Source organism: Salmo salar, chromosome 18 (genome assembly GCF_965601325.2).
Source record: "Salmo salar chromosome 18, fSalSal1, whole genome shotgun sequence".
Lineage (NCBI taxonomy): Eukaryota > Metazoa > Chordata > Actinopteri > Salmoniformes > Salmonidae > Salmo > Salmo salar.
In genome coordinates this window covers 86645269-86659828 of record NC_138308.1, presented here as the reverse complement: position 1 = coordinate 86659828, position 14560 = coordinate 86645269, and the positions used below count along the sequence as shown (strand labels likewise).

Below are 14560 nucleotides of genomic sequence, written 5' to 3'. Positions count from 1 at the left end.
CTTAACATTGTTTGGAGTTAAAAACAACAATAATATGTTAACATGTTTTGAGGTTGAGGTTAACCTTGTGTGTTTTGCAGTAATGCAAGGTGGTCATTTTCTATATCTGTCACAACTTGGGCCATGCGGTTTTTCTGATCACGTCATCTGACCAGGGAAAACTCCAAAACTTACTGTATGTTGTAACATAATATAGTATTAAATCTCTCTCTCTCCCCACTTCCTCCTCTCTCTCATTCTCTCTCCTCCAGTTGTTTGTGAAGGGAGTTGTGAACCAGGAGGCCCAGCAGGAGGTTCCATATCCAGGTGTCCTTCACTGTGTGTTCTGTGGAGCCCGAGGGCTTTTCATGGAGTGTCTGATCAGAAACACCTCTGCTTACATACTGGTAAGAATAGACAAATAGACAACACACACACATACAGGCTGCACACACACACACACACACACACACACTAAGTTGATCAGATGGATGATGTAAGGGAAGACTAGGCACATTAGAGGAGAGGAAGGAGGTTGTGGGTTTGAATCTTTATTTTATTTTTTATTTAACCTTTATTTAGCTAGCGGAACGCCTCACCAATATCCAATGGTAGAGCGTGGCGCGAAATACAAAAAACCTTAAATGCTGTAACTTCAATTTCTCAAACATATGACTATTTTACACCATTTGAAAGATAAGACTCTCGTTAATCCAACCACATTGTCCGATTTCAAAAAGGCTTTACAGCGAAAGCAAAACATTAGATTATGTTAGGAGAGTACCCAGCCAAAAATAATCACACAGCCATTTTCAAAGCAAGCATATATGTCACAAAAACCCAAAACACAGCTAAATGCAGCACTAACCTTTGATGATCTTCATCAGATGACACTCCTAGGACATTATGTTATACAATACATGCATGTTTTGTTGAATCAAGTTCATATTTATATCAAAAAACAGCTTTTTACATTAGCATGTGATGTTCAGAACTAGCATTCCCACCCAAAACTTCCGGTGAATTTACTAAATTACTCATGATAAACGTTGACAAAATACATAACAATTATTTTAAGCATTATAGATACAGAACTCCTTTATGCAATTGCTATGTCAGATTTTAAAATAGCTTTTCGGCAAAAGCACATTTTGCAATATTCTGAGTACATAGCTCAGCCCTTACGGCTAGCTATTCAGACACCCGCCAACTTCGGGGCTCACTAAACTCAGAATTAGTATTAGAAAAATTGGATTACCTTTGCTGTTCTTCGTCAGAATGCATTCCCAGGACTGCTACTTCCACAACAAATGTTGTTTTTGTTCCAAATAAACCAGAGTTATGTGCAAATACCTCAGTTTTGTTCGTGCGTTCAGGTCACTATCCAAAGGGTAATGCGCGAGCGCATTTCGAGACAAAAAAAATCCAAATGTTCCATTACCGTACTTAGAAGCATGTCAAACGCTGTTTAAAATCTATTTTTATGCTATTTTTCTGGTAAAATAGCGATAATATTCCAACCGGACAATGTTGTATTCATTCAAAGAGGAAAATAAAAAATGGTGTGATCTCATGAATGCGCATCTCCAATCTCTCTGTCACCAGGCAGTCCACTGACAAACTGTGCTCCTGTTATCTGCCCAGAGACAGGAGACGCCTCAATCCGGTTTCTGAAGGCTTTAGAGAGCCAATGGAAGCCTTAGAAAGTGTCACGTAACAGCTCAGATACTGTAGTTTCGATAGAGATGCAACAGAAGGACTACAAATTCGCAGACAGGCCACTTCCTGCTTGGAATCTTCTCATGTTTTTGCCTGCCATATGAGTTTACATTTACATTTACGTCATTTAGCAGACGCTCTTATCCAGAGCGACTTACAAATTGGTGCATTCACCTTATGATATCAGTTCTGTTATACTCACAGACACCATTCAAACAGTTTTAGAAACTGTAGAGTGTTTTCTATCAAAATCTACTAATTATATGCATATTCTAGTTTCTGGGCAAGAGTAGTAACCAGATTAAATCGGGTACGTTTTTTTTCATCCGGCCGTGAAAATTCTGCCCCCTATCCACAACAGGTTTTAACCTCTATGGGCTAGGTGGGACGCAAGCGTCCCACCCGTGGTGCACTCCATCAACAGCAGGTGCATTTCAAGAGCGGCAAATTTGAATCCAAATAAATGTCAAAATTCACATTTTTCAAACATACAACTATTTTACACCCTTTGAAAGATAAACATCTCCTTAATCTAACCACGTTTTACGATTTCAAAAAGGTTTTACGGCGAAAGCATAAATTTAGAGTATGTTAGGACAGTACATTTACAAGAGTTGTGTGTAATGTTTTGTCAATTCAAAGACAGGGTCACCAAAACCATAAAACCAGCTAAAATGATGCACTAACCTTTTACAATCTCCATCAGATGACACTCCTAGGACATTATGTTAGACAATGCATGCATTTTTAGTTCTATCAAGTTCATATTTATATCCAAAAACAGCGTTTTACTATGGCATTGATGTTGAGGAAATCGTTTCCCTCCAATAACCGGCAGTCAAGTCAGTACCACAAATTAAATAATTAAAATTAGAAAACATTGGTAAAATATTATATTGTCATTTAAAGAATTATAGATTTACATCTCTTGAACGCAATCAACTTGCCAGATTTAAAAATAACCTTACTGGGAAATCACACTTTGCAATAATCTGAGCACTGCGCCCAGAAAAATACGCGTTGCGATACAGACTAGACGTCATGTTGGGGAGATCTAAAATCGAAAATACTATGTAAATAATCCATTACCTTTGATTCTCTTCATCAGATGTCACTTCCAGGTATCACAGGTCCATAACGAATGTAGTTTTGTTCAAAAAAGCTCATCATTTATGTCCAAAAATCTCCGTCTTGTTAGCACATGATCTAAGCCAGCCGGACTTCTCGTCATGAACGAGGGGAAAAAATATATTTACGTTCGTTCAAACATGTCAAACGTTGTATAGCATAAATCATTAGGGCCTTTTTTAACCAGAACATGAATAATATTCAAGGTGGACGAATGCATTCTCTTTTATAACGTATTGGAACGAGGGTACCCAACATGAACTCGCGCGCCAGGTGTCTAATGGGCCATCATCGTTCCATGGCTCTTGTTCGGTCAGATCTCCCTCCAGAAGACTCAAAACACTTTGTAAAGGCTGGTGACATCTAGTGGAAGCAATAGGAAGTGCCAAAATATTCCTCAGCCCCTGTGTTTTTCAATGGCATAGGTTTAAAGGTAATACAACACATCAGGTATCCACTTCCTGTCAGAAAATGTCTCAGGGTTTTGCCTGCCAAATGAGTTCTGTTATACTCACAGACACCATTCAAACAGTTTTAGAAACTTTAGAGTGTTTTCTATCCATATATAATAAGTATATGCATATTCTAGTTACTGGGTAGGATTAGTAACCAGATTAAATCGGGTACATTTTTTTTATCCAGCCGTGCAAATACTGCCCCCTAGCCCTAACAGGTTAAGAACAAATTCTTATTTACAATGACGGCCTACCCCGGCCAAACCTTAACCAGGACAATGCTGGGCCAATTGTGCGTCGCCCTATGGGACTCCCAATCACGGCCGGTTGTGAAACAGCCTGGAATCTAACCAGGGTCTGTATTGACGCCTCTAGCACTGAGATGCAGTGCCTTGGACCGCAGCGCAACTCGGGAGCCCCTAAGTCTCTTTAGAGAGATGGCAAGAATAAGGCTAAAGTTAAGATTATCTCCATTTCTTCCCATTTCCTTTCCTCCAGGTGGGTTCCCCAGGCTTCCTGCTCATCTCAGGACTGGCAGAACCAGTGGTCAGGGCCTATTCCCTCATCACAGACCTGGTGAAGAACTACGAGGGCACCCAGGGACGAAGAACCGAGCCTGGCGACAGAGGATCAGGCGAGACCCTGGATTCCCGTCGGGCCTTCAAATCCCTGGTGGAGAGATGGGAGGACAGGCACACTCTGGATCTGCTGGTGCTACCAGGGGTGGTGAAGGAGACTCTACTGGATCTGGTGAGGGAGTCTGGGCTGGGATCCAACCCCCGTCCTGGGGGCTCGAACCTCAGCCTTGTGGGGTCTAGAGACAGAGTGGGTCTAATGGACACTGATAGCCAGAGACGATGGGACAGCCAGTCAGGCTTGGACATACTAACACTTATGGATACCAGAGTAGGGACCAGAGCTGGAGAGGCTAGGGACATAGAGGGAATGCAGGGGATTTCCACATCAAGGAGCAAACCTCCCATAAATTCCACCCACAACCAAGACCCTGGTCTCCGGAATATTGGGCAGCTTTCTCAACAAAAGACGTTAACTACCTTACATGTACAAGAAAGAGAGATGAGCAAAGATTGGTCACAGGGAGGGATAGGGAAAGACGCAGCACCTCAACTTCCCATCTTCCACTCTTTCCTTCAAACCGAGGAGGAGGGGCAAGGAAGTTCCCAACAGGAGGTAGAGGATGAGGAACAGGGGGAGGAAGGACAGGGGGAGATGTTGTTGTCAGTAGGGAGTAGGGAGGAGTTTGGGCTCTTGCTGAAGTTCTTCACGGCTATGGGCTATGCAGAAGATGTGGTAATGAGGGTCCTGGCCCAGACTGGACCCAGAGAAGCATCCCAGATCCTGGACCTGGTCCAGCAAGAACATGACAGGACCGGTCTGGCCATGAACTGCCCAGTGGAGATGGAGCACACAGAAGTGGAGGAGAGGGAAGGTAAAGGAGTGAGAGGAAAGAGAAGCCGTATAGATGGAGGGATGGGAGTGGAGCTGGAGGGAGGTGTGGAAGAAGGGGCGAGGAGTAGAGAGGAGGGGAGAAAAGGCAGGGAGAGTGGAGGGTCTACCATTAACCTGTCTGAGGATTCACTGGAGGAAGGCAGGGAGAGGGGTGAGGGCGGCATGGAGGGAGGCGAAGGGGGGAACGAGGAGGATTTTGTCCTGGGAGTTGTGAAGAGGGCCGCAGCCAGTTGTGGATACACAGAGGAGAAGGTCGCAGAAGTGTACAGTATGTTACCTGAACTGTCCACACGCCAGCTACTCCTGGAGCTACAGAGGGAGGGAGCCAGAGAGACAGAAGCTGCTTCCCAGGACCAGGTACGAGATGAACCAAGAGAGGTGGATGAGGTTGTCTCAGAGCTACAGAGAAAGGACAGAGCAGGAGACAGGGAGGAGGAGAGAGGTAGAGAGATGGAGGCACCAGTACCGCAGTCCACTGTTACTGAGAAGAGAGGAGAAGAAAGAAAGAGTGTGAAAGGAAAGAGTGAAAGGAAGACCGATGAGGTAGGAGGAGTGACCGTGCCGAACCGAATCGTCGATGGTACCAATAAGGTTGAACCAGATCTGGCTCAATGGAATGCCATTACAAACCAGGTTCCGTTCCTGACCCACAGTCACCAGAAGAATCCCACACAGACACACACCCCCCATCGAGCCAGCCCCCCTTTGGTCAGAGGGCCGCCTCAGCCCACCTACCCCAACACACTACCCCCACAACCCACCTACCCCAACACATTACTCCCACAACCCACCTACCCAAACACATTACTCCCACAACCCACCTACCCCAACACATTACTCGCACAACCCACCTACCCTCTCTTATTTCCCCATCAACCCCAGACCACCATACCCCCCACCCTTACCATGAATAACTCCTCAGCAACCAGAGCGAAGGAGAAACGTGGTCTCTTTCCCCTAGCAGCAGAGGGAAGGGATCTCCCAGCTCTAACAGCAGAGGCTGTTGATAGACGAGGTCTCCCGACCATGGCAGCAGGGGCTGTGGTGACAGGGCAACAGCGCTTCATGGAAGGCCTCCAGACTCCATTTGACCTCAAGCTGACCGACCAACCAGGAGACCCGGGACTCAGGATGGTCATTATCGATGGGAGCAACGTTGCCATGAGGTGAGTACAAGGGAATGTGAGAACAAGAGAAGTGAGTACGAGGGAATGTGAGAACAAGAGAGGTGAGTGCGAGGGAATGTGAGAACAAGAGAGGTGAGTGCGAGGGAATGTGAGAACAAGAGAGGTGAGTACGAGGGAATGTGAGAACAAGAGGTGAGCAGATGAAGGGTTAAAAAAATATGTAGAAAATGTAACCACAGACAAGAATAGCAGGCAAAATGTTGCGGTTATTCATTCAATCATTAATTTAGTTATTTATGTTGTCGTGACGTTGTATTAGTTAATGTGACGACTGATGCTCATCGAATGATTAACGGTTTATAATTGCGTGATTAAATGAATTAAGCGATGAATCAAGCAATTATTAACTCATCAACCTGGGGCACCATGGGAACAGTATTTTGATTGAGTTTCTATTTCCCAAATTAACTCAAAGGATATCAGAATATCGATTTTAGAACAGTTGCTAAATTAATCAATTTCCTCTACAGTCTCATTCTGAACGTCGCATAATCCGGGAATCTGCACGGACCCGGGCTTCACCAATGAGTTTACCACACCAATCTTAGTTGATTATTTATTTACTAGCAAGATAAAATTATGATAAAAATACACAAAACACAGTCTAGATATTGATTAGGACTTAGTATAACGGGCCAACACACTATGGCGCGTGTTACCCAAAATGGGGATTTAAAAGAGAGAGAAATCAAGAAAGTACACGAGAGAAATATACATTTGGGTTCATTTGTCAGCCATGCTTATTTAAACCTAGCCTTGCCCCGAACTGCCGCTCTTATGGGTCAGAATATAATGATGTAATTACGTGTTGGAGGTCTCAGGTGGGAAGCTCCGCGTGTGTCGTTTAGGCTTCTCAATGACGCACTTCTCCGGCGCAACTCTCTGGTTGTCCTTACGATGTCAGTGTCCTTCTTGGCTAAGTGGTCTGATCCCTCGCCCTTGATCTGAAAGGGGTCTTCTGAGGACAGACAGCTCTGTAGCTCAGAGCTCACAGCTTCGGACTCGAACGGTGTATATACCACGATTCAATGGAGAGTGTGGTTCGGCTTGAATTCACCCGCTTAGACACAGCTACTCGTCCGTAGCTCGTGTAGAAAAATATTTCTTTGTCTTCAACCTTGTGTTTCGTTTTGGGGTTCGTTGACTTTGTTGGACCTTAGCTGCAGCTTGGGGTCACTTAGTCTCCTATGTTAATTCTTCACTCTCCTGTCTTATACCCTAGGGTCAGAAGTGGGCGTAACCGCCTTTAGGGCAATTCTCTGGGCGGACCAAGTAAAGGGGCAAGGCCTAGATTTGACTAAAATCCTATTTTAGACACTACCTTCACATCTCATCTTTACCAAAACATTCTCTTTGATTTGGATATTTTCCACACAACGTACAATGTATAAACATCAGGCATATACTGGGAAAACTCTTAAAGGTACAATGTTTTCATAATAACGTCATCTCTTAACCTTTAATAACAATTCAAAAGTTACATACATTTTCATATTCCACCTCTCGTTATGACCACCATTGTGGCTGACGGAAACCATTGTTCCAAAGTCCCTTTATTGCATGTTTTAATGTTCTGAGGCCAGTTCTCCATAGTGAGAGGACAAAGGAATTTCTCAGTGGCCTAAGGTTTATTATGGCGTGAGGGGTCATAAAACCCCCACATCTTCAGACCCCTAGATCTCTCCTCGTCTGTTGGGGTTTTGGGAGATAATCTGTAGGGTGGTGGTCTCCTGTACCCTGACCTGATCAGGACAGTCATGACAATGTTAACGCTTTCATTGAAAGCAGTGTAGAAAGAGCAGCAGCATACATACCTGTGTGGCCCCTGCAGTACTTGAATCCACAACTGATTTAGTGGTAATACTATGCTCTAACTGACAGCTAGATATAGTTTACATGATTGAAAGCACATACTGAACTATACAAAGTATCAAACATTATACCGTATTTAATTAGGTTTTATCCCACTCCTGCTGTATAGTCATGGGCTGATTCACTTAATTACGTTTTATCCCACTCCCCCTCTATAGTCACGGGCTGGGCCATTTCTTTTCGTGCCGAGGCATCGCCCTGGCCGTGCAACACTTCTGGAACCGCGGGCATCGCAGAATCAGTACCTTCCTGCCCCAGTGGAGGCAGAAGAGAGACCACCGGGGCAAAGGTAACACTATATGTCTGTCTGGAAGCCCAGACTTCACATCCACCTAGCTCTTTCATGTCATCAGTTTTATCAATTCAGTTTTCAATTAAGTTACTTCAGGAAGAATGTATATGTATTTTTCTTTAGAATAGACCCCCAACCCTGTTTAGCCCCTAAGTCATTGATTAATGGTGGTAAATGTGTGTGACTGTGTGAACTACGTTCATAAAGGAGAGTTTGGTGTGTCTGTGTTGTTTTCAGAGCAGCACTACCTTAGTGAGCTCCAGAACCTGGGTCTGCTCTCCTACACCCCCTCCAGAGAAGTCCAAGGGAAGAGGATCAACTCATACGACGACAGGTTGTTCTAGTCGCTCTCCTCTGTCATACAATAGATCTGCTTGTAAACTGATCTTATTTATTTATTTATATATATATATATATACCTTGTTTGTAAACCGCTTACAAACTTTATCAGAAAATATCTACCTTTGAACAGCTTATAAACTTTATCTGAATGTCTGCTTATAAACTGCTTATAAACTTTAAGGTCTACTTATAAACAGCAAAAAACAGTGTATAAACAGCTTATAAAAAAGTATTATTTAAAAAAAGAAAATTGTTATTGTCACATTCACCAGACAGCTGCAGTAAGAGACTAATTAACGTTATTTCAGTTTGTTACAATTATAAATTTACAGTAGAAGGCTTGTGAATATTATCTAAACAGATGAAGTGACCTCCCCTTTATACTCTTCCTTCATCCCTCTCTTCCTTCATCCCTCTCTTCGTTCATCCCTCTCTTCTCTGCAGGTTCATGCTGCAGCTGGCCCAGAAGACGGATGGAGTGATCGTGACAAACGACAACCTCAGAGACCTGCTGGATGAGTCTCATGTTTGGAGAGAAATCATCAAGAAAAGGTGAAAGAAAGAAAGAGATGGAGGAGAAGATACAATGGGCATGAAATATGTTTTGTAATTTAGTATGTTAGGAATTGTCTAAAGAAATCAGAAACATTTTCATAAATACATTTTGGATAGATTTTTGCCTAACGTAAGAGTGCAACAATATCTTTGTCACTACCTTAGTGGATTTGACCACTAAGGTAAACCTTGTGTATGAACCAACACCCCTTTGATTTGAAATTGATCTAGTCAAATTGGTCTCATATCCGTCCGTAACCTCAGTTTCTGTTTATAACCCAGACTCCTCCAATACACGTTTGTGGGGGATCACTTTATGGTACCGGATGATCCGCTGGGCCGAGGAGGACCCCACCTAGATGACTTCCTACACTCCCAGCACAGGTAACAAACACACATAGAGCCATACACACACATACACTCATACACACACAAACCCATACACGCACACACACACCATGATTCTTTCTTACTCTCTTAATTTCTCCCATATTAAAGAGTTTCTGCTCCTAAAAAGCAACTTCTCGTTTTGAAATGTGTGTATTTGGCATCTATATCTGTCAGAAACATTCTAGTATTAAAATGTACTACAATGTGTCAATAGAATAATTTTGGTGGTAAAGTCAGTCTTGACCAAAATGTAGATTTGCGAGATGAGAGGAAAAAATGGGATGTCACAGAACGAAGGGTACCGTAACAGAACGAAGGGTACCGTAACAGAACGAAGGGTACCGTAACAGAATGAAGGGTACCGTAACAGAATGAAGGGTACCGTAACAGAACGAAGGGTGCCGTAACAGAACGAAGCGTACCGTAACAGAACGAAGCGTACCGTAACAGAACGAAGGGTACCGTAACAGAACGAAGGGTACCGTAACAGAACGAAGGGTACCGTAACAGAACGAAGGGTACCGTAACAGAATGAAGGGTACCGTAACAGAATGAAGGGTACCGTAACAGAATGAAGGGTACCGTAACAGTTTTCCATGGGTTGGGTTTATTTTAATCCTGCCCACAGCTGGCTGCTCCAAGTAATCATCAGTTCGGAGCAAAGCTGCATGCGTCTTGATCGTAATGCCCGTGGTCAATTTGGTTTGACATTCCATATCCCTACCACTTTTGAGAAAATGGCCTGTGAATGTTTTTGGTACACCTACTGGAGAGCTCTTCTTTGTCTACACCCATTCAGCATCATGCACATACTCTTAACTTCTCTAGGGCCGGCGGGACGAAATCGTCCCACCTACGTAACAGCCAGTGGAATCCTGTGGCGCGTTATTCAAATACCTTAGAAATGCTATTACTTCAATTTCTCAAACATATGACTATTTTACACCATTTTAAAGACAAGACTCTCGTTAATCTAACCACACTGTCCGATTTCAAAAAGGCTTTACAACGAAAGCAAAACATTAGATTATGTCAGCAGAGTACCCAGCCAGAAATAATCAGACACCCATTTTTCAAGCTAGCATATAATGTCACAAAAACCCAGAAGACAGCTAAATGCAGCACTAACCTTTGATGATCTTCATCAGATGACACACCTAGGACATTATGTTATACAATACATGCATGTTTTGTTCAATCAAGTTCATATTTATATCAAAAAACAGCTTTTTACATTAGCATGTGACGTTCAGAACTAGCATACCCCCCGCAAACTTCCGGTGAATTTACTAAATTACTCACGATAAACGTTCACAAAAAGCATAACAATTATTTTAAGATTTATAGATACAGAACTCCTCTATGCACTCGATATGTCCGATTTTAAAATAGCTTTTCGGTGAAAGCCCATTTTGCAATATTCTCAGTAGATAGCCCGGCATCACAGGGCTAGCTATTTAGACACCCAGCAAGTTTAGCACTCACCAGGACTTCTACTTCAATAACAAATGTTGGTTTGGTCCCAAATAATCCATAGTTATATCCAAATAGCGGCGTTTTGTTCGTGCGTTCAAGACACTATCCGAAAGGGTAAATAAGGGTTACGAGCATGGCGCATTTCGTGACAAAAAAATGCAAAATATTCCATTACCGTACTTTGAAGCATGTCAACCGCTGTTTAAAATCCATTTTTATGCAATTTTTCTCGTAAAAAAGCGATAATATTCCGACCGGGAATCTGCATTTAGGTAAACAGACGAAAGAAAATAAAGCATGGGGTCGACTCGGGCACGCGCCTAAGCCCATAGTACTCTGATCGGCCACTTGCCAAAAGCGATAATGTGTTTCAGCCAGAGGCTGCCTCGATATCGTTCAGCTTTTTCCCGGGCTCTGAGAGCCTATGGGAGCCGTAGGAAGTGTCACGTTAGAGCAAAGATCCTCAGTCTTCAATAAAAAGAGCCCAGATGAACAACAACTTGTCAGACAGGCCACTTCCCATATAGAATCCTCTCAGGTTTTTGCCTGCCATATGAGTTCTGTTATACTCACAGACACCATTCAAACAGTTTTAGAAACTTTAGGGTGTTTTCTATCCAAAGCCAATAATTATATGCATATTCTAGTTACTGGGCAGGAGTAGTAACCAGATTAAATCGGGTACGTTTTTTATCCGGCCGTGTCAATACTGCCCCCTACCCCCAACAGGTTAAGCCTTACAGTGTAGTAAACAACCAAAGATCAAGATTAAAAGTGGTGAAAGTAGTAGCAAAAATACGCTTTATCTAGTCCTTGGCCTATATCCTAATCTGATTTTGGTGCAGGTCATGTTGTTCTTCACATTACCCTCTATGGTAAACATACACTATATCAGATAAAATCTGAGTTTATTTGTCAAATGTGCAGGATACAGAAGGTGTAAACGGTACCGTGAGATGGTTACTTGCATAGTGGAGTCTTTTGTTTAGACATGTAGCTAGCTAAACAATGAACCATCATCCCAACTCGTACTACCATGAACTATGCATGAATCATCTAAAACAATGCCAAATCAGGAAACACAATCACCCTTTAGTAGGTATACATTCCTCTCTGTCTCTCTCTTTTCTCAGGCCTCTTGTCCCAGGCAGTCACTCATTTGCAGGCTTGTCATCCTCCTTCCACTCTCCCCGAGCTCCAAGGGCCCAGACAGAGGTCATTCAGTTCCGTGACTGGACACCAGGGGTCGTTGTGGAGCCAGAGCCCAGCCAGGCCAGGGGGAATGGGCAGGCTAGGGCTGGACCCGGTGGTCTGGGGCTGGGGGTGAAGAGGAGTGCCGAAGAGACCTCCAGGATTAGGGAGAGCCTATCCCAGGTGTTCCCAGGACAGGATAGCATGGTTACTCTGGTGCTGCAGTGTAATCCTACAGTGACTGACATCAATTCACTGTCACACTTTATACTGGAGCAGGGGGGTGTAGACTGAGAGTAGTGTGTGTGTGTGTGTGTGTGTGTGTGTGTGTGTGTGTGTGTGTGTGTGTGTGTGTGTGTGTGTGTGTGTGTGTGTGTGTGTGTGTGTGTGTGTGTGTGTGTGTGTGTGTGTGTGTGTGTGTGTGTGTGTGTGTGTGTGTGTGTGTGTGTTCCAAAGAAAAAACATGTATTAATGTATTTTACTTAAATGTTTGATTGATAAGCCTCAGTTCAAAGACCGATGGGGCTAAAAATGATGTTTCTTAATGTATTTTTATCGAATTAAGTTTGAAAACAGGACCAAAAATCAAACCATATTAATCTTATGGACAGGGGCGCAATTTTCACTGGGTTTTTTATAATTGCACTGTTTTATCATTGCAGTGTGATACAAAACGTGGTTCCGGTATGCTTTACGACCATGCAAAAGCCTCAGAGCGGTTGGGTAGGCTGTTTTCTGGGAACAGCTAGCTGGATTTCGGTCCGCACAGACAACACAGAGCATGCAGACAGCATGTATGAAGGCAAAGCTTTTGAAAGGCTGGGATATAGGAGCAGCAAATGAGAGATGAACAGAGGCAGCTTCTGTCTGTGTTGCACTTTTTTCTCAGAGTCGTAAAAACAAACAGAACAGAAACTGGCTACTCCTTAGTTGACTGATCTAGCTGGCAAGGTAACTGCTGTTTGACAGAAATAATAATATTCTCAGTGAGGCTAGTAGTGTAACTGGCATGTTACATTAGCTAATGTTTCATCATCTCTTGACTGAAGTGAATGAACTGCTAGCAGCTAGTTAGCTAGCTACTATCTACCACAGCCAGTTCAGCTCTAGCTAGCCTCTAGCTATCTGTAGGGTAGCAGTATCTAACAGCTGTTGTTTGTTTGAAAATGTTTTGTAGCTTTTGTTATGTCCCATGTCAACAGAAGTACATTAAATGATGTACCATTAGTTAGCAGAGCTAGCCAAAAGTTGGCTAACGTTAGCTAGCTAGCTTTTTTTGTCTAAATCACAGTAGACTTGAATGAAACGATGAAACCAGTGGCCAAATGATTGACGACAGATATTGTGATGTTTTTTCAGCGCATTGTATGTTTTTATTAGTCAGTACAGCAATGTAACGTTATTGATCTGTCAGTTTCCGAAGGTTATTCCCTACTTTTCACACTGACACGGTATAAACAGCTCTACAGGCTGCACTGTCATGGTGCACAGTCAGTACACAATACTATGCTCATCATGTCTTAGCAGGATCAGATGGTGACAGGTGTCCCTGCAGGGTCAGACAGCCATGGAAGACTAGTCTAGAGATCTCAGGTGAATTTTGCAGTATATTACAACAATCAGTGAATAAATACAGTTCCATCTTGAGTTGATGGGTAGGCTAGTCTGGGATCTGGGAATAATGGTAATTTCAATTGTTTAACCGTTGATTCTATTCCTGGTATATATAAAATGTATAAATGTACCCCAATGTAAGTCTTTGTCATGCCTCATCTAAGCGGGATCAGATGGTGACAAGGGTCTCATCAGGGTCAGGTAGCCAGGGAAGACCAGTCTGTGATGGAGCTGAGGTGATTTTTTGCAGATACAGGACTTTATTTTCTCTGTGCAGGAAACACTGGACAAGCAAGACGCTTCAAAGATTGAAAATATTTTAAGACCGTCTGACAAGCCTCTAAAGTTGATTTCCAAACTGTATGAAGTGTTGAGAGGCTTTTCCCAATGACACAAAACATGTAAAACAAAAATGTGAGGAAGCCTTTGAGACGCTATTGATGATGATGACTGGATACAGATATGTTACAATGCTCTGTCATGTTCATTTAATTTCAGACATACATTTCTGCACTTTAAGACCATCCGTAGAACGTACTATATGCCAATGAAACTGAGTATCATGTACTCAGAAATGTAATTATTCTGCTGGAGGTGTAAAACACAAAAGGGGACATATTTGCTTATGTTATGGACTTGTGAAGGCTGGCTGAAATCTGGCAAAGAGTATGTTCTTTTATCTCAGCATGTCTACAGATTCTCCCTTCCCCTTGTTTTTGTTTGCTTGGAAATGTTGATGCTGGAGACTGTGTAACCTGGCATTTATAGTGGTTAAGAAACGCTTTGCCATTCATTGGAAGGTTGGTTATCATCCCAAAATGGATGGAAGACATGTCAAGTTATGTATCACTAGATTGGATTTATTAAAAGATTAAGTGTATACTGTGCAA

General features: G+C 42.9%; 1 protein-coding gene across 1 annotated transcript in view; it reads left to right on the top strand.

Moving 5' to 3' along the window:
• Nucleotides 1-14560, top strand: part of khnyn (KH and NYN domain containing) — a 22442-nt gene extending 7882 nt beyond the window's left edge. The window contains exons 3-9 of the mRNA XM_014156402.3: nucleotides 252-386; nucleotides 3780-5917; nucleotides 7969-8099; nucleotides 8340-8436; nucleotides 8889-8996; nucleotides 9282-9383; nucleotides 11999-14560. Of these exons, the coding sequence (XP_014011877.1) occupies nucleotides 252-386; nucleotides 3780-5917; nucleotides 7969-8099; nucleotides 8340-8436; nucleotides 8889-8996; nucleotides 9282-9383; nucleotides 11999-12350 (3063 nt within the window). The 3' untranslated portion in view covers nucleotides 12351-14560. The remainder of the gene's footprint in view (nucleotides 1-251; nucleotides 387-3779; nucleotides 5918-7968; nucleotides 8100-8339; nucleotides 8437-8888; nucleotides 8997-9281; nucleotides 9384-11998) is intronic.